Source organism: Homarus americanus, unplaced genomic scaffold (assembly GCF_018991925.1).
Source record: "Homarus americanus isolate GMGI-L3 unplaced genomic scaffold, GMGI_Hamer_2.0 scaffold30108, whole genome shotgun sequence".
In the NCBI taxonomy this organism is placed as follows: domain Eukaryota; kingdom Metazoa; phylum Arthropoda; class Malacostraca; order Decapoda; family Nephropidae; genus Homarus; species Homarus americanus.
Window position 1 is genome coordinate 4778573 of NW_024748109.1, and position 23282 is coordinate 4801854.

General features: G+C 40.4%; 1 protein-coding gene across 1 annotated transcript; it reads right to left on the bottom strand.

Moving 5' to 3' along the window:
- Window positions 1-709: 709 nt before the first annotated feature.
- LOC121880093 (macrophage receptor MARCO-like) lies at window positions 710-16292 on the bottom strand. Its single transcript, XM_042387149.1, has 3 exons — window positions 16178-16292; window positions 5815-6211; window positions 710-848 (listed from the first exon to the last, which is right to left on the bottom strand). The coding sequence occupies exons 1-3, from the start codon at window positions 16290-16292 to the stop codon at window positions 710-712; spliced, it is 651 nt and encodes a 216-aa protein (XP_042243083.1).
- Between the last annotated feature and the right edge of the window lie 6990 nt (window positions 16293-23282).

Genomic DNA, 23282 nt, shown 5'->3' on the forward strand with positions numbered 1-23282 from the left:
CCTCCCTCCCTCCTCCCTCTCTTCCTCCTTCCCTTCCTCCCTCCCTCCTCCCTCTGTCCCTCCTTCCCCCCTTCCTTCTTTCCTTCCTTCCTTCCTTCCTTCCTTCCTTCCTTCCTTCCTTCCTTTTTAAGATTTATATTGTGTAATCTATAAACAATACTTTCCGTAAATAAATATTTTCGTCATACTTTCTACCCCACCCTCTGTAAACAAGGCTTTCCATCCAGAGAATATATCCATCATATTTGTCTATTTCTCCCAGATATATTCTTTGCCATGCTTTCTTCCCAGTAGTTTATTCTCTGCAAACACGACTTTCCCATGAATTAATAAATTGGTCTCGGGTTTCTTTGTAAATCCGCTATTGAGTATTTTCGTCATTCTGTTTATCTCTTGTTTGTGTTTCTTGTTTGTGTTTGTCAGTTTTGTAATATAATCTTTCGTTGGTGTGTTTTTGTTGTTGTTATTGTGTACTTCAGTCACGCAGTTAATAATGGTAATAATGGTCGAGGCGATTAAAAAAAAAAAGTAGTCGTCTCAGTAATTTTCACCCCTTCCTCCCCGAGTATGATTATGAATTTCCACAACTGTACCATTTAAATTCCATACTTTACTTCACACTGGTCTTTAAATGTCACACCATGTCCTTGAATTTAACTCAACTGGTCTTGAAAATTCATTCCTGGCGTTTAAATTCCACACATGGGCCTTAAAATTCAACACATGGGCCTTGAAAATTCACACCTGGTCCATTCAACTCCACACCCGGGCCTTTACATTCCACACCTGGGCTTTTAAACTCTATATCCATGCCTTTACATTCCACACCTAGGGCTTTAAACTCCACCCTTGGACATTTAAATTTCACACTGGACCCTTAAACTCCACACCTGGACCTTTAAATACTGCACATGTATCTTTAAACTCCACACCTGGGCCCTTAAGCTCCACACCTGGGCCTTTAAACTTCACACCTGGGTCTTTAAACTCCACACCTGGGCTTTTACATTCCACTCTGGGGACATTTAATCAGTGTCACTTACGAGGAGCCGCCGTCGCCACGTGCCCACATGACAGGTTGTCTCACATTAACTTTTCATACGTTCAAGTTTGCGGGGGATTTGCCAGGGTAATGAGGCGAAATATTTTGGGCGCATTTAACCACAGATATATTAGAGAGAGAGAAAGAGGGAAGAATGGGGGAGGAGGGAGAAGAAGAGAGGCAAAAGTAAAATTGAAATAGAGACTGTGAAGACTTATATTTATATGCATAAACGTACGTGTGTGTGTGTGTGTGTGTGTGTGTGTGTGTGTGTGTGTGTGTGTGTGTGTGTGTGTGTGTGTCCACTTTCTTTGATGTATTTAGTCGCTTATTGAGCTTGGCTGCTCATACAGCTAATTTGTTTTTAGAAAATAAGAGCAGATTTACCTTGGGAATGGCTGACAGCCACATCAGTTGTGTGCCAACACAGATGATGTTGTTAAACACATCAGAAGCACTGAAAGTCGGACGGGTTTGGGGGGAAACACAGTCTCCCTACCCCTTTTTCCCCTGAAAACTCCGTTTGATTGAATCTTCAGTCCGTTCCACAATAAGACCTTTTTTTTTCGCGTGGTCGAGGATGTAGTTTATCTATTTTTATCTCCTTTGTCGACCCAGGTTTTTGGTATTTTATAGGAAACTTAAACTTTGTATTTTTTTTTCGTTGGAGTTTAACCAGTTAGGAATCCTGCGTATTTTAATGTGTTAAACGTAACACAAGACGAAGGTGGTGTGCCACAGTCGAGACGGTCGGTCTTGGCTGTCCTTGTTATTATGGTACACAGGATGTTTGAAAACACACACACACACACACACACACACACACACACACACACACACACACACACAGTCAAGGCAGCCTCGTACCGTCTCTACATGCTACGAAGACTTAGGTCACTTGGGACACCCACGCCAGAGCTGAGAACCATCTACAACGCCTTTATTCTCCCCAAACTAACGTATGCGTCACCAGCCTGGTCGTCTTCTCTCAACTCCACCCAACAACGTCAGCTATAGAAGGTACAGAAAAGGGCCTGCAGAATCATGCTCGGCGCAGAATACTCTGGCTACACCAACGCTCTCTCCACCCTGGAAATGCCATCCCTCAGTGACCTCCACCACCAAGCACTGGAAAGGTTTGGCCGTGGACTACTGCACCACCCTCGCCATCGCCACCTCCTGCCACCTGCAGCCCCCCACCCAACTCGCGCAGTCCGCCACTACAACAAAATTCAGCCCAGAAGAGCCCGCACTGATAAATATAAGAACAGCACCATCTCATCTATTGTTAAAATAATAAACAACTCCTGATTTATGTACTGTACAGCCCTGTAAATGTATTCAATGCATATTATATCATTATGTCTAAATCAAATGTAAGTCTGTATATTTTCAGCCACCGGCTGCCACTCTATTTATAAACCGTTTATTATTATTATTATTATTATTATTATTATTATTATTATTATTATTATTATTATTATTATTATTATTATTATTATTATTATTATTATTATTATTAAACACACACACACACACACACACACACCGTAGGCTTGTATTTCTCGAAAATTTCTGGGTATTTTTTGAAGCTGTGTAGAGTGAAGCAAAGTTCAAATGCTAAAAAAAATCAAATTAACTCGTATGATATTTTAAAGCCTAATTGTAAATAATTATTTTACACCCGCAGCAGACAGTAAATATTTTGTTACCACCCAGTTCGCGGAATAGATTTCAACCTCGTGACAAAAGGACGTAATAAAGTTATTACTGTATAATCAATGATTAAGAAATTGCTGATAATTTACAATTTCTCGAGTGTGACAAAGTTATGATTTCGGGGCGGCAGACGTGATGATGCAGAGGGAACAGCGAGATGGTGATGCTTCTATCTCTTATAAGTATTCTTATTTCCCAATCATCTTTTAGTTTTTATCTTTTTTTTTTTTTTTACTAATTATGAGGTCTAAAATTATATAAATTTAATGAAAGACAACACCAGTAATATATCTAAAGGTTTCTTTATTATAGTGTCTAATGATAGGAAAAGATGTCGACATCCTGGCGGTAGTTGTCTGCATGAGGGAGGAGGTAGGCAAGGTAAGTGGGTCACGTCCAGGGCGATATGCCAGCTAAACTAAGAGACACACCTGGAGACAATTAAGAGACTAAGACCAGCCTGGGTATGTTTAGAAGCTTTCCATATCGAACTTCGATAACGCAGGAGGTTCTTGTTTGGCCCCGGGGCTCCTCGCTCACGGCTACTGTGGGTGAGAACAGCGCCTGATACGGTACCCAACGACCCCCACCAATTTATCTCCCTTGACCTCCGTCTCCGGTCAGTACTGTACCTGACCTGTCACACCAGGTCTTCCCAGAATGACGCCAACAATAGACTCTGGTTGATGTGTAAAGACCATCATAATTGTTATTTTCAAAGCTACATCATTAATATGACCCAAGTAATATCTTACTGTAGAGTAATATCGCGTTATATTCGATTTGTTAATTTATTGTAATATCACATGTGCCAGCGTCTGCCAGCCATAGCGATAATTGTCTTCCTTTGTCACTAGGTTACTGTGACACGTCACATCCACACCCGTGTATATAGAAGTTAGTAATGTTTAATGTTTGTTGCCGTGTATATTGTTAAAACTGACCGACAGTTATTTGTCAGTACTCAAATGTGTACATAAGCTTTTGTAATGATGTACTCTTTGTGTGGGATATAAATCTCCATAAACTATGCATACCATTTTCATTATAATTAACATTTGCCTTTATTCAATGAAAAAAAAAAGAATTCAAGCTATCAATAATTTTTATAACATAACCGTTTTATTATTATTATTATTATTATTATTATTATTATTATTATTATTATTATTATTATTATTATTATTATTATTATTATTATTATTATTATTATTATTATTATTATTATTATTATTATTATTATACAGCTATCCGAGTTTGATTGAGCTCTATGGGAATGCCAACCAATAATCGAATTGGATTCTCAACAGTGAGTGTTTAGGTATGTTGACATCTTGCCTACAGTTTTCCTGTGGAGGCTCACCTGTCTCACCGTCAACACCCGTGTTATGTCTCCCGTGAGTGTAGTGCGTAATGAGTTATAATCATGTTCAAATTATGTTAATTGAAGGATCCCACACCACAGCCAACGGTTAACTTCAAACCTCATCATACGTAATCAAGTGACAGCACCCAGAGTCTACGGTAGCTATGATCCAAGGTTAATCCCAGGCGACTTTGTCCATATGAAATCCAGTTTACCTCAAATAAACATCGGAGAAGGCAGCGCTTGTGGAGCTGCTGCAGCTGACATTTCATACGTCACCTAAGAATGTATCGGTATTGACTCATGGGTGGGAGTGAGGAGGTAAGCAAGGCTGGCATGTGGGGGGAGAGACGCCAGGAAGTGGGTGAGGGGGATTGTCAGGAAATAGAGAGGGTGATAAGGGGGAGGAAGAAGGTGTAAAAATAAGATAATGTTAAGGAGGGAATGAAATATAAAACAGGTGGTGATGTAAGTGTAGGGTGATGTACTCGTAAGATTTCTGGGAGATGGACAGTTACTTATTAGAAGAAGACAGGAGAGATAGGGGGGCTGAGAGGTTGGAAAAAGAGTAAAGCAGCGGGTTGTTTCAGGTATTGGGGAGTGAGTATTAAGAACTGTGCGATGGTGTGTGTGTGTGTGTGTGAAGGAGTAAGCGCGTGTATTATATATTCCCCTTGTGTGTGATTATGTGAAAGAAAGATTAATGGATGGATTAATCATACAAATAGACGAGAAAGAAGTAGGACGGGCGAGGGAGGGGAACGCAGGCAAGCAGGCAGGCAATATATATTCTCAGGCACAAGCAGACAGCTGCGTAAATATATCGACACCCTGAGGTAGAGCAGCAGCGTGAACACTGAGGTTGGATATTAAAGTAACCAGGTAGGGATTAACACAGGTGGGAGCGTGCAACAACAGTAGCACAAAGAGTTAACTGAAGTACCTGTACAGGATCACTTACACAAGCACACACACACACACACACACACACACACACACATATATATATATATATATATATATATATATATATATATATATATATATATATATATATATATATATATATATATATATATATATATATATTAATAACTTTGTTATTTAGTGTAACCTTTGAAGAGAGCGACAGAAGACTGAGAGTTGATAAAAAATACACCCAGAAAGAAAGTCAGAAATCTAAGAACGAAGACTCAGAGAGCAAAGAAAATATAAAAATATCTACTGCTACAGAAGAGCAACATGGTGACCTCAGTAGAAGGTTTGTCAAAAGCAAGTGGCCGAGCGATAAAGTCATTTAGTGATGGAGGACCTGGTGTGTGGTCAGTTGTACGGGCCTGGCCATTTTGCACAATGAGCCGTACTCCAGTACTGCCGGCCTCGCTGGGTACGACGCCACTCGAGTTCCTTCCACTTGTAAACTTTCGCCAAGTGATTACGACTCAAGTGCTGCATATATTGACTTCACTTACTAATCTCAGGCATCATAACCGATGTTTTTACTTGTTTTTGTTTAACCCAAAACTGTAGACTGCCTAAGGGCTTGCCAAAACTTTCCATCACAAAATTGAATTAAATAACAAAATGTCTGGTTCATAACTAATTACATATCATAATTATCATCTTCAAGCATCGATACACGATACAGGTACCGTAATTTGTTCATAATATGTAGTGTATCGCACACCCTCTGCTCCTCTCACTCCCTGTGATCCTCGCACTCCCTGTGATCCTCGCACTCCCTGTAATCCTCTCACTCCCTGTGATCCTCTCACTCCCTGTGATCCTCGCACTCCCTCGCACTCTGTGATCCTGTGACTCCTCGCACTCCCTGTGATCCTCCTCACTCCCTGTGATCCTCTCACTCTGTGATCCTCGCACTCCCTGTGATCCTCGCACTCCCTGTAATCCTCTCACTCCCTGTGATCCTCTCACTCCCTGTGATCCTCGCACTCCCTGTGATCCTCGCACTCCCTGTGATCCTCGCACTCCCTGTGATCCTCTCACTCCCTGTGATCCTCTCACTCCCTGTGATCCTCTCACTCCCTGTGATCCTCGCACACTACTTGACCCCCACAAGGACACTAAAAGCAGTCCTAGACTCTGTTATATTTCACACAAAGCCTGTTCATCGAGCTGATGGCGCCGTGAACCTCATTGGGAACCGCCCGTGCCTCGTATGTGGTGTCAGTAGCATTTTACCGAATCCAGCTGGTATGAAATACGAGGTACCATATATATACTTCATTTTTAGTCCATATAACACGCGGACTTTGAACATATAATCAACGACCTCACTAGCCAGGAATCGAACCCTCGACCTACTGGGTGGGACTAGGGAACGCTCACAACCACCTTAGTATATATAACATGTTTTAGAGTTGCAGGAAATATTACATAAAATAAACTAAAGTTAATCGCCAAGTTTCATTACAAAAACAGGTAATAGTATTCAAATGGCGAGTAGGTACAATTTACTCGCGTTTCCAACAAGGTCTCATTCACTACCACTGTGTTACTCTGTAATGCTGGTCGTGTACAGCCACCTGCAATTGTTTTATTTTTTCATTAATTTTGGAATAGTCTGTTTTATACTACTACTACTACTAATAATAATACCATTACTACTACTACTACTACTAATATTATTGTTACTATTACTAATACTATTTTTTTTTAATGAATGGCCTCCAGCCTCCCCCAATAGTCATAACTTCGCCACCATTTTATTACCTTATATTAAATATCCTAATACATAAGTAGCTACCCTAGCTGTGTTGAGTTAGTTGAGCCGCAGATCTATGCGGCATTCAGTGACTGTTGCCTCATAGTCAATATCTGCAACCGTTGTCGGCTTTGGGGTCCGATGCTCTCGTTCCACTGAGACTTATTACCTACTACTTACTTACTATTTAGTACTTACTTACTATATACTACCTACATACTATCTACAACCTACTATCTCTTTACTACTTACTACCTATTTACTATCTGCTAACTACCTACTTACTTTCTACTTCCTATTACCTACTAACAACACTACTGCTACTACTACAAGTAGTAGTAGTAGTAGTAGTAGTTTTAGTAATTATATAATTATTAGTAGTAGTGGAGAAGGTATGGCTGTAAGGGAAGGTTTGATAGTAGTATTAGTAAGAGTAGTAAAATTGGTCGTAGTTTTTGTTGTTGCTGGGCAGTGAAGAATCGTAAAGCAATAAGGATTCTTCGACAATTTCCCAGGGTGAGTGACAATGGCCCCTCAAGTGTGTGTACAGAATGAGTGGCGTTAAAATATTAAGAGTTTCAGTAACTTCTATATTTGTCTTAAATTGTTCGTTATCGTGGCGGAGTTTAGATGAAAACCTTTTATGATGGATTAAACCACACACCTGGTTCACCACACACCTGGTTCACCACACTCCACACCGCCACCACACTCCACACCACCACACTTCACACCACCACACTCCACACCAACACACTCCACACCACCACACTTCACACCACCACACTCCACATCAACACCACACTCCACATCAACACCACACTCCACACCACCACACACCTGGTCCACCACACTCCACACCACCACACTCCTTCTAACATATCCATTTAATCCACCATACTCCTTCAACCACATCCATGCACACCACCACACTACTTCAACCACATCCATTCACAACCACACTCCTACCACATCCATTGACAACCACCACACTGCTACCACATCCATTCACACCACCACACTCCTACCACATCCATTCACAACCACCACACTGCTACCACATCCATTCACACCACCACACTCCTACCACATCCATTCACAACCACCACACTCCTACCACATCCATTCATAACCACCATACTGTCTGTCTGTCTTTAGTGTCAGAGATATCACACAATTCTACCACATACGTAACTTTTTGTTCAATTAATAAGGTTTTTCTCTATGTTCAATTATCGCTTACATAAAAAAATCAATAATGCCTTTTTTTTTTTTAATTCTCGTGACACAAAAATAAAACAGTATTTTTTCGCCGACCATAAAATTGAAATGTATTATAATGAATGATTTCTTAGGATATTGATGTCTGTATGGCATTACTGTCCAGCAGGCGTTCACTCTCCCCGTCCATCCAAAATATTGTAGTTCGTCGCTCAGCATTACAGGGTATAGGGCCTTTTTTTTTACGGACACACGAAAACTTTCACTGAACTTTGTGACTATATATTTCAGATGGGGAAGGACAAGTGGAGAGAGATTCTTGTCCAGGGGAGTACCATCCACCCTCGTTCACCCAGAAAATAGACAGCTAATTAATTTATATTTCAGTACTGTCGTTTCATGAATGATTAGCACATTTTACAGATAGGGTGACAGTGATTTTTTGAATTGTGTTATAATGTTGGGTTTCTAAAAATGAAGTAGAACTCTAACCTTATAATTTTTTTTTATAATACTAATGCCCTTTTTATTTAGTATTTAGTCACATTTGAGCTACAGTCGTCACAAAAAAGTATTGTTAATATTTCCGTCTTTACAGTTTGAAATGCTGACGAAATGTTTTGATAAATTATATTCCTTAGTGCATCGTCATATGTTGGTATTTTTGCTCCCCAATATTCAAATATGCACAACACGTGTAATTATGACATTTCTACAGGAATAAAACTTAAATTATGATGATTTTGATATTCTGGCACTTCTCTGCATGAAGGTGTTATCGAATAATTTACACCACAGAGTAGATAATGGTGTTTACCAATATCTGTGGTCGACTGTACCAACCGTTCCGAAACTAGTGGACGAACACCGCTCACAAAACCATGAATCACATCGACCTCAGGGGTAACCAAATTTTTTTGTGTGGGGGAGGGAATCGTACATGAAATTCACTGGACAGGTGTGTTGGGATTATAACATGCCAGCAGGTAGACCTTAATAAAAAACAGTACTGGAGCAACAACGTCTATAACTTCAGTCAGGCTCTCAGCGTACTCGTGAATTATTAACGCAATAAACCTTTTCTTTATTAGTTCTTATCCCGTATGGCCACGCACTGATCAAATAATTTACTCGTATTTCAGTGTTAGATATTCACTCTGTATATTTGTAATAATTTGATGAGTATATTACACCTCTAAAAGCAGGTTGTTATGAGTGTGGATCATGCGACACTTAATAAAACATGGTGTACTGGGGTGTATTGAGGTATCGAACCTTTTCAATGGCACCTACGTCCAGCAGGCATCGCTGGTAGTGTGGTCACATGCTTATTATTTGAAATAAATACTAATTTCTATCAGTGAAGCTCGAATTGCGACCCAGGGAGTAGGGGGTGATGAGCTACCGAGCACCGAGACTTGGCACAACCAGTCTGAGGGTGTAGTGATGCTGGAGGGCTGGGGAGCGAGAGAAGTTTCCTTTAAGAGAAGCAATCACTTAGTCATCTAGGACGCATTCATAGAGCTGACTGAGGCAGCTAAAAAGCATTAAAATTCTTAACTTATTAACTTGAAGTTAGAGGTCGTCTCCCTCATCCAATATTCATATGCCAGCAAATTGTCTGAATTGTTAAGGTGGCCCTTATAAGACAGTAATCATGTATGGTAAATTGTCAAGGAATAGTCCGAGAAGACCGGACACCTCGCCAACTGCACCGGCTAACCATTACCCTGGAATACGATCCGCAAATCGCTTTTCTAGTGTGATAGTGTGAGTACAGGTTGTCATGATAAATGGTCGTTTAGGGAGGACTAATGAAAGGGATACAGATGAATAAATGTTGTAAAGACCATATACCGTATATTGTCTTCATTGGCTGTGTCAACAAGTCTCACAGCTCCTAAATATACATGACACTCAGATTAATACGATTGTTATCCAAGTTTAACAAGGAAAATGTCAATAATTAAGCTCGTCTCATATACACTTCTTATTATACTGTATATACACTTCTTATTATACTGTACTTCGTTATCTGGTTAACTTGAGTGTAATAATAATAATAATAATAATAATAATTAACGGTTTATTGAAAGAGCTTGGCAGCCAGAAGGCTGAAAATATACAGTTACATATTTGGGGAATGGGTTTCGAATTACAAATAATATACAAGTAACATAAGTGACACAAATAAGACATATAATAACTAGATGGGGAAAAGCTCAAACTACAGTTCATTTCAACATAGTGACAGTGCAAGGAGTAGTGTTTACTGGGTGTGTGTGTGTGTGTGTGTGTGTGTGTGTGTGTGTGTGTGTGTGTGTGTGTGTGTGTGTGTGCTTGTTTGTTTGTGTATTTTGATAATTTTTATTATAAAAAAATAATTGTCAGCTAGTATATGTTGTTGGTTACGTTGGTAAGATAGCGTGGTGATGGTCGTCAGTTACCAACACACGCTAAACAAGCGGACCTCAATACCAACTCTGGGTCGCCTACGTCTGGACTAATGTGAGGAGAATATTTAAACATTAATTTATTTAAGTGTGATTAAAATAAAGCTTTTGATACACAAGCGAAATTAAACGTAGAGAAGAAGTTTTCTTCTAAAACATTTTATTACTAGTTCTGTAAGGCTCCATTATTTTGAAAACACCGAAATTGCTTATTTATGAAGTTAGTAGTGAAGTGTTATGGAAGAGACTGGAAGTAATAATCAGTTCTCACACTCACGGAATAATAAAAAATGTATATAAGATGGTCAATGTCCTGTGTGACGGAACATATAAAAGAGTGAATCGTCAGGTTATGTACAGTAACACATGTGACAGTGAGTTTGAAACGCCTCTTACCGATCATCGAACACAGGTAAAGTTTATGTTGCAATTTATAGACCACTAAACGATAAGTTTTGGTAGTCAATTATTCATGTGTGTAGGAAGGTCCGTCGGAGCTTGTGTATTAATTATACAATTTTTATTGTTCGTGCAGTGTGTCTGTTAAGAAAATCAAATTTAAGACTCATATATCATGATATTCGCCATCATAAATGAGGTTCATGTGATGTTATAATATTTACATAAAATATTTATCAACATAATGCGTGGACAGTATATGTTTTATGTCAATATAAATATCAGTTGCGTGGTGGTGTGTACTCCACTCAGCCCTGTTTGTGTACGGCAAGTGTCGGGAGGGCAAGGCGACGTGAGTGGTGCTGAAGCATACGGGTCCCGCCTTCACCACCAGGCACCATGGTCTGATGACATATGTTCACATCCATCTTCATTCCATTACCATCCCATTACCCTTCCACGTCGTCCCTCCGCCCCTCATACAGCCCACCCCGGAACTCTTGCCCACACTTGCATCTCGAGGCGGCATACAAATGAGCTTTTCAGTGACACACATGTATAGAATTATGCAAATGTTAACATATTCCAATTATACCCCTCACACTCATATAGGGGCGGCCTAGTGTATCCTAGCTACTCCGGTAAACAGAGGAATGTGTCTCTAAATTTCGCGTCCTCCATATCGAAAGTTATCATGCAAGGGATGGTAGAAGTCGTAGGCATAATAATAATAACCCAACATTAATGGAAATGTGATAATGTCATATTTATTTCCTAGTAGACAATATCAAAGCCAATTTATCATTTATTTTGGCCAGAAAACCAACTGTACAGGTCCAGTATGAAGACAATGTATCCATCATCTTTATTGTAACGGCCATAAAGTTTGGACCAAAATGGTAAACTTTCCAGTTCAGTTCAGTTTTGGCGTTGGTAAAGAGTAATGAGATGGATGGAGTCTATTTACTATTTTTGTCGCTCCAAAATGTATCTTTATGGAGGGATCCGATGAATTTCAAAATGAATACCGTGACTCCTGTTGTCTCGGTAGGGTTGTCAAAATCCTTCGTCCGTCGTTGTGTCATATTTTCTCTCACAAAATCGTAAAGATTAATTACTGATATACACACAATACTGTTGCCTGGGATCTCCTCCTCCATAATCATCATCAGTCAACCAAGACCGACTGGTGTAAGACATTCACATATCATACATCGAAAATGATCAACATTTTAGAGGTAACGTAACATTTGTGCATTCATCAGTGCCCTTGATGATGCTCTGGTCTTCTGGGGGAAACATTGTTGTGAAAATTGTGAGAGTTGTGGGCGTTATGTTATTTAGTGAGGAAGCAACTGTTGTGTGTGTGTGTGTGTGTGTGTGTGTGTGTGTGTGTGTGTGTGTGTGTGTGTGTGTGTGTGTGTGTGTGACTGATTTAATCAACAAGTCCTCGTATGAATACAAAGATTGCGTCCAAACATTTACATTTGTGTTAAAATTATGTCAACATTAACATTCATACTTCTCCATCTGCTGGCCATTTGGTATGAGAGTTCCTGTGTTCATTCCTGATAGTCTTGTGAGGTTAGAGAACAATGACGATGCCGCTGCTTGATTTAAGTTATATATCCTGACCCTCAGAACTAATGGGTGTAGCTTGCGAGGTCATTCACATCTGATGCTAGAAGCTGCCACTAAACCAGTTATTTTACGTAATGACTAAAATTTACTCTAGCCAAGTTGTGGTAGCAGGTTACGGTAAATAACACCCATTATGCAAAGTGCCTAGTTAACGACCGGTTACATAGATTGACTACCAGCATAAATCTACGATGCTTTACCTAACAGATTCAAACATTTTGTCTCAAGACAAGATCAAGACGTATCGCATCATTTATATCAATATTAGCTTAATGACCCTCTGGGGTATACACGAACATAGCTGCAGGTAGGTGTGTGTGTGTGTGTGTGTGTGTGTGTGTGTGTGTGTGTGTGTGTGTGTGTGTGTGTGTGTGTGTGTGTGTGTGTGTGTGATAGTAATAATAATTAATGGTTTATTGAAAGGTTCTGTAGCTCGAAGGCTGAAAATATACATTAGGCAAAAATTACTTATTACATACAAAGGACATTGGGTAGGTCGTTTAACAAAAGCTTTCATTACTAAAAGAGATGGAACATGAATTGAATATACAAATTAATATAGTTTATAGTTGATGGTTTTGGGTTGGTCTCTTGCCCTACTGTGAGTCACGTAGGCCACGTGCTGCAGTAACTCGTCCATTGGTGTTGACATAAGAACATAAGAACATAAGAAAATAAGGTCTGCAATAGGCCGGTTGGCCTGTGCATGGCAGCTCCTGTCGAGTACTACCACTCTCTATCATCCATGAATCTATCTAGCCTCCTTTTGAAACTTTCCAGAGTTCGCACTTACTACAAGGTTGCTAAGCTTGTTCCACTCGTCCACCACCTATTTGTGAACCAGTTTCTTCCTATCTCCTCCTAAACCTAAACTTATCCAACTTGAATCCGTTGCTCGAGGTCTATCCTGCTCGGATATTATAGAACTTTATCTATATCCTTTATTGATTCCTTTCACCCTTAAATACTTCTATCATATCTCCCCGCACTCTTCGTCTTTCTAGGGAATGCAAGTTAAGTTTCTTTAGCCTATCCTGATATGGAAGTTTCTAAGTCGGAATCATTTTGTCATTCTTCGCTGCACCGACTCTAGTGAATTTATATCCATTCTATAATAGGGCACCAGAACTGAACCGCATAATCGAGGTGTGGCCTGACTAGCGCAAGATATAGTTGCAATAAGACCTCTGCACTCTTGTTACTTACACTTGTAGATATAAACCCATTACTCTGTTTGCCTTATTTCGAACATTAACACACTGTTTTCTAGGCCGTAGGTCCGGGCTTCTAAGTACCCAAGGTCTCTTTCACATCGACTTCTCTAGGTTGATGTTGTTAAGGCTGTATACATTATAAGTTATTTGTTCTTCCAATATTAAGTACCTTGCACTTGCTGGTGTTGAATTTCATTGCCATTTTCAGACCACCTGCAGTTATTTAGATCCTCCTGTAATGCATTTGCATCCTGCCTGAATTAATTTGCTGCCCTATTTTAGTGTCATCCGCAAACTTGCTTATGTCACTGCTGATCCCAGTATCTAGATCGTTTATGTAGATTATGAACAAGAGTGGGCCTAGTACTGACCCCAGGAACCCCTCGTTACACCCTCAGATTTAACACCATCTACGCTGACCCTCTGCAGGACCTCACGTGGTCATGGACACACCGGGTGGTGTGGTATTCTCGTGGTGCAGTAACTCGTCCTCTGGTGTTGACATGAGGAACCTCCAGTGATCATGGAGACACGAGGTGGTGTGGTGTTCACGTGGTGTAGTGACTCGTCCTTAGGTGTTCATATGAAGGACCTCACGTGGTCATGGAGACACCGTGTGGTGTGGTGTCACAGTACCTCCTCTCTGCTAGGTAGTGTTGTGTTATTTTGTAGTCAGATGTAAAGCCGACCCACTGCTGTTCCCAGGGTGGAAAGTTTAGCTCCTCCTGGTCAGAAGATGGTGGTTGGTTCCCCAGGATGCTTATCTCAGTGGTGGGTCACTGCTGTCACTGGTTCTGTCTAGTGCTGAATTCACTGACTTAAGCATTGTTCATCACTGTTCAACACTGATCCCACTTCTTTTGGAAACGGAGTCGTCACTTTGACGGGATTATGTTGATATCCCGGTGGTGAGGATGGGTTGCGTAGTGGGACTTAGGAATGGGTCAACATTTGGCAAGGGGCAGAGCAGCGCCTGACAGGTCTTGACCTCCGGTGATCAAGGATGTGTGTGTGTGTGTGTGTGTGTGTGTGTGTGTGTGTGTGTGTGTGTGTGTGTGTGTGTGTGTGTGTGTGTGTGTGTGTGTGTGTGTGTGTGTGTGTGTGTGTGTGTGTGTGTGTGTGTGTGTGTGTGTGTGTGTGTGTGTGTGTGTGTGTGTGTGTGTGTGTGTGTGTGTGTGTGTGTGTGTGTGTGTGTGTGTGTGTGTGTGTGTGTGTGTGTGTGTGTGTGTGTGTGTGTGTGTGTGTGTGTGTGTGTGTGTGTGTGTGTGTGTGTGTGTGTGTGTGTGTGTGTGTGTGTGTGTGTGTGTGTGTGTGTGTGTGTGTGTGTGTGTGTGTGTGTGTGTGTGTGTGTGTGTGTGTGTGTGTGTGTGTGTGTGTGTGTGTGTGTGTGTGTGTGTGTGTGTGTGTGTGTGTGTGTGTGTGTGTGTGTGTGTGTGTGTGTGTGTGTGTGTGTGTGTGTGTGTGTGTGTGTGTGTGTGTGTGTGTGTGTGTGTGTGTGTGTGTGTGTGTGTGTGTGTGTGTGTGTGTGTGTGTGTGTGTGTGTGTGTGTGTGTGTGTGTGTGTGTGTGTGTGTGTGTGTGTGTGTGTGTGTGTGTGTGTGTGTGTGTGTGTGTGTGTGTGTGTGTGTGTGTGTGTGTGTGTGTGTGTGTGTGTGTGTGTGTGTGTGTGTGTGTGTTATACTCTAGAAAGTTATAGAAGTCAACATGTGTTCAGTCGGCAGAATGAGAGAAAAGCAAGTGTGTAGACAGAGTCACTAGACCTGACAAAAGAATATTATAATAAGATGACATACGTCAGGACGAGGAATGTGTGAGGCAGCTCATATAAGCGGTGCACGGTGAAGGATTTCTACAGAGGAGAACTTGTGTTAAGACAGGCGGGAAAAAAACAAGTGTGGTGTGGGTGGGGTAAGACAGGTTGTTTATTGTCTTTACTGATGACGTTAGAACAGCGGGTTACTGGCTTATGGTTTATCAAGTATGGGTGGAAGAAGAAGGTAATGGGAGAGGGAGGTGTTCTGTTCATACGATGTTACAATTTTTAACGTTAAGTCAAATAACAATATGGTATTACGAGAGAATTTGTTGTTGTTGTTGTGTGTGTGTGTGTGTGTGTGTGTGTGTGTGTGTGTGTGTGTGTGTGAACACAGGATGAGGTTATAATGTTTGTTGATCCAGTAGTGACGTTTGAGAAAGACAATAAGTTTGTGAGATGCGGTATGATAATGCCTGCAGCATCATGATGGAGCATACAAGCTGTAGTGTTGGATTATAATTAAAAGTTGGAGGGAAAGGGCAGTGAACAGCGAGATGGATGGGAAGTAAGATGGGGAACTGACAAAGGTAAAGGGTTAAAAGTGAGGTGGATGAACGTCTTTTATGTGTGAACAAAACCTACCGTGGTCCTGACTAGTGTTAGTGGTGGGAGGCTCCCGAGACGGCCACCCACCCAGTGCTCTCATGAAGTGCACGCTGGAGATGGGACCCCCGCCAATAATGGCTGATTTTATCATGACTTTGTGGAGAAATTTTAAAAGTCGACACTTTTATTCTAGTTTTAGAGCGCTAAGGTCATGCACATTTCCACAGTTAATGGTAGAACGTTTAACACTTGCAGCTAATCGACCAGAGTGTTACAGTACCATTTGCGCAAGTCTTGGGGTGGCTGTGAGTGTTGTACTGTATCTTCCCTTTAACTGTCGCAGAATATTATGTTAACATGGAATTACTGTAGAAAAAAAAATCCCAATACATACAATTTAGGCAGAAAAGTTTAGTGACATGAAATATTCGTCACCCGCGAGAACTCATGTTTGATCGTGAGTCACTGAGGCAGCCACTAGGCCTCTGGAGCACTAGTGTGTGTACCGAGCATTATAGGTGAACACTGCCTAGATTACTGAAGTGTCGTATAGTATCTTGTGAATGTATATTACATTGTATACATATTATTTGCTTATGTATACAGTATTCATATTTAGTACATTCCACTAACATGTATTTTAGATTAATTCACAGGGCAGACGAGTGTAAACGCTTCCACAATTTACTGAGGAATGAGGATTATATCTGGAATGTGCAGTGCTCGCGTTGCTGAGTTTAGAGCTAAGCTTTTTTATCTGCTATAATAAAAGTCGTGTATGCGGAGTATGTAATAAATACGACAACCAAGTATTATTTTTCTAATTTCTTTAATTCTGTTTCATATCAAAGTCTTTGTTGGTTGTTCAGCTTCTGATTATTAAAAGTTCTTTTTCATAATTATGAATACATTTACCTTGAAGATTTTCAGCAGATCTGCAACGAATTCTCTTAACAAAATGAAGCTCAATCTTGTCACCGTATTTTGATATTGATTTATTGTAATATATAATCCACTAATTTTCACCTGAACATACACCGCCCAAACTTCGAAACGTGGTCTGAAAAATGAACGAAGAATCCGAAACCATTCCGAAATGATGAGTCCCATTCTGTTGATTCTCACATCCGTCGTGCCCAGGTGTTGGAGAATTTTTTGTTCAGACTGTACATTAGATCTTTCTTTCTCCTGGAGTGTCATTCAGCCGAGCGAAGAAAACGAAATTCCTTGTGAATTAAATAAATCCCTATAACTTAATAACTGAAGCTGGCAGTCCCACACAAGAACCTCCTCTAATGCACTTTCATACTAAATTTGTAGTCAACCCGTCTAACTTATGGAGATTAATCGAGTGGACACTAAGATGACAATTGCACACTGATAGACGGACGAATGGACTAACAGACACGTACGAACGGACGAAGGGGCTGACGGAGAACATCACTCCTATAGTCCCCCCAAAAAAAAATCAATCTGGGAGAAAAAATAAGTTAGCACAAGTCCAGAGTAAGTTAACGGCCTGACCATCGCTCTAAACAAATATCATGAGAGAATTTAACTAATTTTCTGTCACCTGAAGTTACTAGAGTTATGTATATGTAAATTAATAATTTATACCATAATTGTGGGAAGTTTTTACCTAAACAAATATAATTATCATTGTATTTCGCCCATATTAAGCAAATGAATCTTTTGCAATTACACTATTTAGAACTAAAAATGTGGGATGAATTCTACGCACTGGCAAATATGTGATGCTTTTCATTAAACAGTTATCATGGATAATTTTATACTTAGACTACTGTATACATACATACATACATACATACATACATACATACATACATACATACATACATATGTGCATACATACATACATACATACATACATACATACATACATACTGACCATCACCACGACCTCATCTGCAAATTTGGTAAGAAGTTTCTACACCATCCTCGACACCGGCTCCTACTACCACCCGAGATCCCTAGCCCGAGAATTGCTGTTCGACACCACAACCGCATCCAGCCCATACGTGCACGAACTGATCGCTAAGAACAGCCCAGTCCCAACCATTGTAAAAATTATCAATAACTTGTAATAAACCAGTGTATTCACTCCCAGTAAACACATGCACACATTCACATTATCAAATAAACATGGAATACATTATATACATGCACAAATATGATACGTCTGTATATAGTAACTATCTCCTGACGTGTCTGTGTGTACTGTACATCGGGGGCATGGATAAAGATGCTGACACAGTTGGTAATGTAACAGAACCGCCATTTAACAGATAGAATGTCACTCGATCTGGAAAAAACATTCACATGCTTGAAATGAAGATCACGTGACCTAGGTTAACACTCGTACTCGTCAGTTAAAGTGAAGCTTACATGACCTAGGATAACACTCGTACTCGTCAGTTAAAGTGAAGCTTACATGACCTAGGATAACACTCGTACTCGTCAGTTAAAGTGAGGCTTACATGACCTAGGTTAACACTCGTACTCGTCAGTTAAAGTGAAGCTTACATGACCTAGGATAACACTCGTACTCGTCAGTTAAAGTGAAGCTTACATGACCTAGGATAACACTCGTACTCGTCAGTTAAAGTGAAGGCCGAGCGACCTTAAAGCGAAATTCCTGTGAATGTTTTGCCCGCCTGGGAGCGTCGAGAGAATGTGTTATTAGACTATTCCACAAGTTCTTTTGTTTGTTTGTTATTAAATAGCTCTTGGGTGTGATTTTTTTATTATTATTATACTCAACAGGGAAAGGCAGGATGCTAAGAGTGGGTGGGAGGATGAGGGGTGACCTTATCTCTCTGCATAATGTGGATGAGAGGCAAGTGGGGAGAGTATATTGATGTTTTTGTGTGGGTGTGTTGATGTGCGGATGTTTTTATGTGGTTTTATTTTAAGTCTATGTGGTTTTATGTGGATGTGTTTTGTGTGTATGTGTTTTGTGTGGAAATTTTTCATGTGGATGTGTTTTGTGTGGATGTGTTTATGTACGGATGTTTTTATGTGGTTTTATTTTAAGTGTATGTGGTTTTGTGTTGATGTGTTTTTATGTTAATGTATTTTTGTGTGGATGGGTTTTTGTGTGGCTGTTTTTCTGTGAATTTATTTTGTGTGGATGTGTTTTTATGCGGATATGTGTTTGTATGGCTGTGTTTTAATGTGTATGTGTTTTAAGTGGATGTATTTTGTGTGGATACGTTTTGTGTGGGCGTGTTTTTATGGCATGAGAGAGAGAGAGAGAGAGAGAGAGAGAGAGAGAGAGAGAGAGAGAGAGACCATTGTAATAGTGTTTACCCAACAAAGACCTGTCAGTTCTCTAGCTTACACCAGCATCTGGGTGACCCTCGCTGTGTGGTGTGTGTTGGCTCCGCCTGGTGGGTGGCCTAGCCAAGGAAAACAATTATGGGGTTATTTAGTCACCTGGAGGTCGGGGGCTTTATTGACACGAGGCTTCCGGATACTGCTGATGGTGGTGACGGTGTGAATCCTGTCAACGAGTGAACATATGTAGGCTGAGAGAAAGGCAGGATTTGTAATGCCTCTTCTAATAGCAGCAGCAGTACGGTAAGCCTGTGGGCGGAGGAGTTCTTGTGGTGGGAGGTGGAGGGGTGAGTTTGGGTGGGTGGGCGGGCGGCGGGGAGTCAGGTCGTAGTTTATTGATATTTGCCGGAGCTGCTAGAGTGAATGTTGTTGGGTGGTGGTGAGGATGCTGACTGTGGCGTGCTACTCCTTAAACACCGTCTACAACTCTACACACTTGTTTCTTGGTTATATTTCCCTGAATGTTTTTTTTATCTCCTAATGAAGATTTTGGTGCAAGCTGTTTGTCACAAGCATATTCTCTTTGTAATATCTTTATGAAATTTGGTACAAATTGGTGTGATCTTCACTTTAAGTGATCTTGATGCTGATTTCATCAGTGCTCAATATTGACGTTTACAAGTATGTTATGTGAGTCGCTGTTGTTGTAGTTATATCAATTCTGCTTAGCTTACCACTATAATTTTTTCCTAACAAGTGATGAGTCCTGGGTTTGATTCCCGACAGGAGAGGAGGGTTAGGTTTCCCCCTCGTACACTACCCTTATATACACATTATATTCACTGTACTAAATGAGTATGTTATCGAGGGTATCTGCCGTGGCGGCACAACTTGTCGAGGGGCCAACATTCTCCCAAGAGGAGGGACACGTTAATTCTTGAATCTGTCCTGCACCTGTCCTGCTACCCTCCTCTATACCAGGAATCTAAATCATATGAAAATGCATGTGTTATTGTCCAAACTCCAGTTTCCTAGTTAAAAAAAAAAGCCATGATATTGCCCGGAGAAGCAACCATGCTTCGCACGGGGAGGTGTGTGTGGGCGGGTGTACAGTTCTGGTCAAAAGTTCACTTCCAACGAGGAAAGTTGAGTCACGGGAATGAATCTCCGAACTTGCTTACACTGAACATCGTACGGTACAGGTATGCTATTTTATTTAGTTTGGGATCGATACTGATTCAGTAAAGCATAGAACGAAATTTTGACCCAGGCTGTACTGGACATGACTCGTAGCAGTTGACGTTTAATGCACAATCTCTGAACAAAATTTTCCCCGCCAGTCTGGGAAAGGGGGTTTAGTGACGAATACTGTACTTGTGTGGTGTACACACTCACAAGATGTGACATACAAAATTTTATAAGGCTTTTGTTCCTGGCAGGCTTTTGAAGTAGTGTAGGAATTTCCCTTTTAACGTCAGCTTCTCGAGTTTGAGGAAACTGGGAGGTTCACTTTAGTCCTGGAGGCCGCACACCTGCTGCCTCGCCTCAGTATGGGTAAGCTAATGGAAAATTTTCCGATAGTTTTATGTGTGAACACAAGAAGATTGATGGTGAAGGTAAGAAAACTCGTGTATATATATATATATATATATATATATATATATATATATATATATATATATATATATATATATATCCACTATTTGTTCGTTAACTCGAAGCTTGCATCTAGTCAGGCGTACTGGCGGTGTCACGTCTGTTTTATGCGAATTTTTCCATTTTAGTTAAATGATCAGGTTAGGTTACATTAGATTATGTTAAATCGCATAAAACAGACGATCGCCCAAATGAGAATTGTCCAAATGGGATGTAATCGTACTAACTGACCAGATGTAGTCACGGTCACGGCTTCACTATTATCTGCAGGTTTCATTAATCTTCGGCCAACGCTGGGAAGGTACTTGTGTCTTAGAGTGTACATGATCATTTACTCTATAAAGTAGTGGTGTATGTGAGGGCTGGAGGTGATGTGTGATACTATTTATACATATATTGGAATGTTGTGGCTAAATATTAACCACCCGCACCTACACACACAAGTCTTCTCTCAACTCCACCCAACAACGTCAGCTGGAGAAGGTACAGAAAAGGGCCTGCAGAATCATGCTCGGCGCAGAATACTCCGGCTACACCAACGCTCTCTCCACCCTGGAAATGCCATCCCTCAGTGACCTCCACCACCAAGCACTGGAAAGGTTTGGCCGTGGACTACTGCACCACCCTCGCCATCGCCACCTCCTGCCACCTGCAGCCCCCCTACCCTACTCGCGCAGTCCGCCACTACAACAAAATTCAGCCCATAAGAGCCCGCACTGATAGATATAAGAACAGCACCATCCCATCTATTGTTAAAATAATAAACAACTCCTGATTTATGTACTGTACAGCCCTGTAAATGTATTCAATGCATATTATATCATTATGTCTAAATCAAATGTAAGTCTGTATATTTTCAGCCACCGGATGCAACTCTATTAATAAACCGTTTATTATTATTATTAATATTATTTTAAGTACACACACGCACAAGCATCCGTACAAAAGCACACATAAAGAGAAAGGAAATGAGAGAGAGAGGTTTTATTTAGAACGCACTGTGCAGTATTAAGGTGTTGGATAAATATATATTAATATTTATACATTCCGTGGATTACCCGAACCGATGAATATTTAGAGTAATATAAAAAAATCTCGAAAACAAGCATATAAAAAAAAATCTTACAATTAATCTCACATTATCAGACAAACTTGTTGCTGATGAAAACTACAAAGTGATGACACAAAATTTAGTTGTGCATTACGGGAATAAATTATTGACGAGGTGTCCAGGTGATGAGGCGAGCCGCTGGGGTAAGAGCCACCTGTTGGTCCGCTCATGACGCAATAGGCAGCTGTGTCCCACCTCCCTAAATTGACTAAAATAAATCATGGGACGAAGAGTGAATATCCCAGCTTTGTTATGACTTAATGTAGTTTTGTCTGGTGATCAATATTTTCATTATGTCATCTACGTAACCCTGAAATGCCGCGGTAAATCTCACAACAATAGTAAGAAACTAATATGAATAGTGGTAATATTAATAACGTTAAATTATGAAAGAAATTGTGAGTAAAGTTTAAGACATCAATATCCTGAACCAAAGTGAGTCGGGAGATATTCATTTAACTAACTTACCTGGTGTGTGGGGGGTAGGGGGTGTGTGTGCTGCTGCTCCTCTTGTTGGTTGTAGAGGATACCTCAGGTGAACCAAGGTATCAGACCCGCATCTTACAGTCTTGTAGTGCGTGTCTTATACGTTTCTCTAAAGATTCTTACAAACAGATGCAGCAGTATACTTAGTTTCACCAAATTTTTTAATCGAAGTCGAAATTTTCTTGTCTATTTATACTGAAACTGGTTGATTTTTTTTTTTATATTTGTCAGCGTGTTGATAATATAAACGTGTGTCAAAATATAAGAAAACCAATTAGTGGTAGGTTCAGCGTCCACTGGTCCCCCCATACCATGAACAAATTACGGGTAAAAAAAAGAAGTTCTTACTAAAGCACTCTTCATTATTGTGTTCAAATTTCATGTTTCTAACTCTAGTGCCTGAGATATCGATCGAACAAACAAACTAGAAAGTTATCAAACAAACAACCAACCAACCAAACCACCTCCCGAACTCGCTTCACCCAATACCTGGAGCCGAAATGGGGGGCTGTGTGCAACAAGTAGAGTAAGTTTGTAAATGTTTAGTAAAGGGCAGCTAGTAAGGATAGTTAATTTTCATAATATGATATT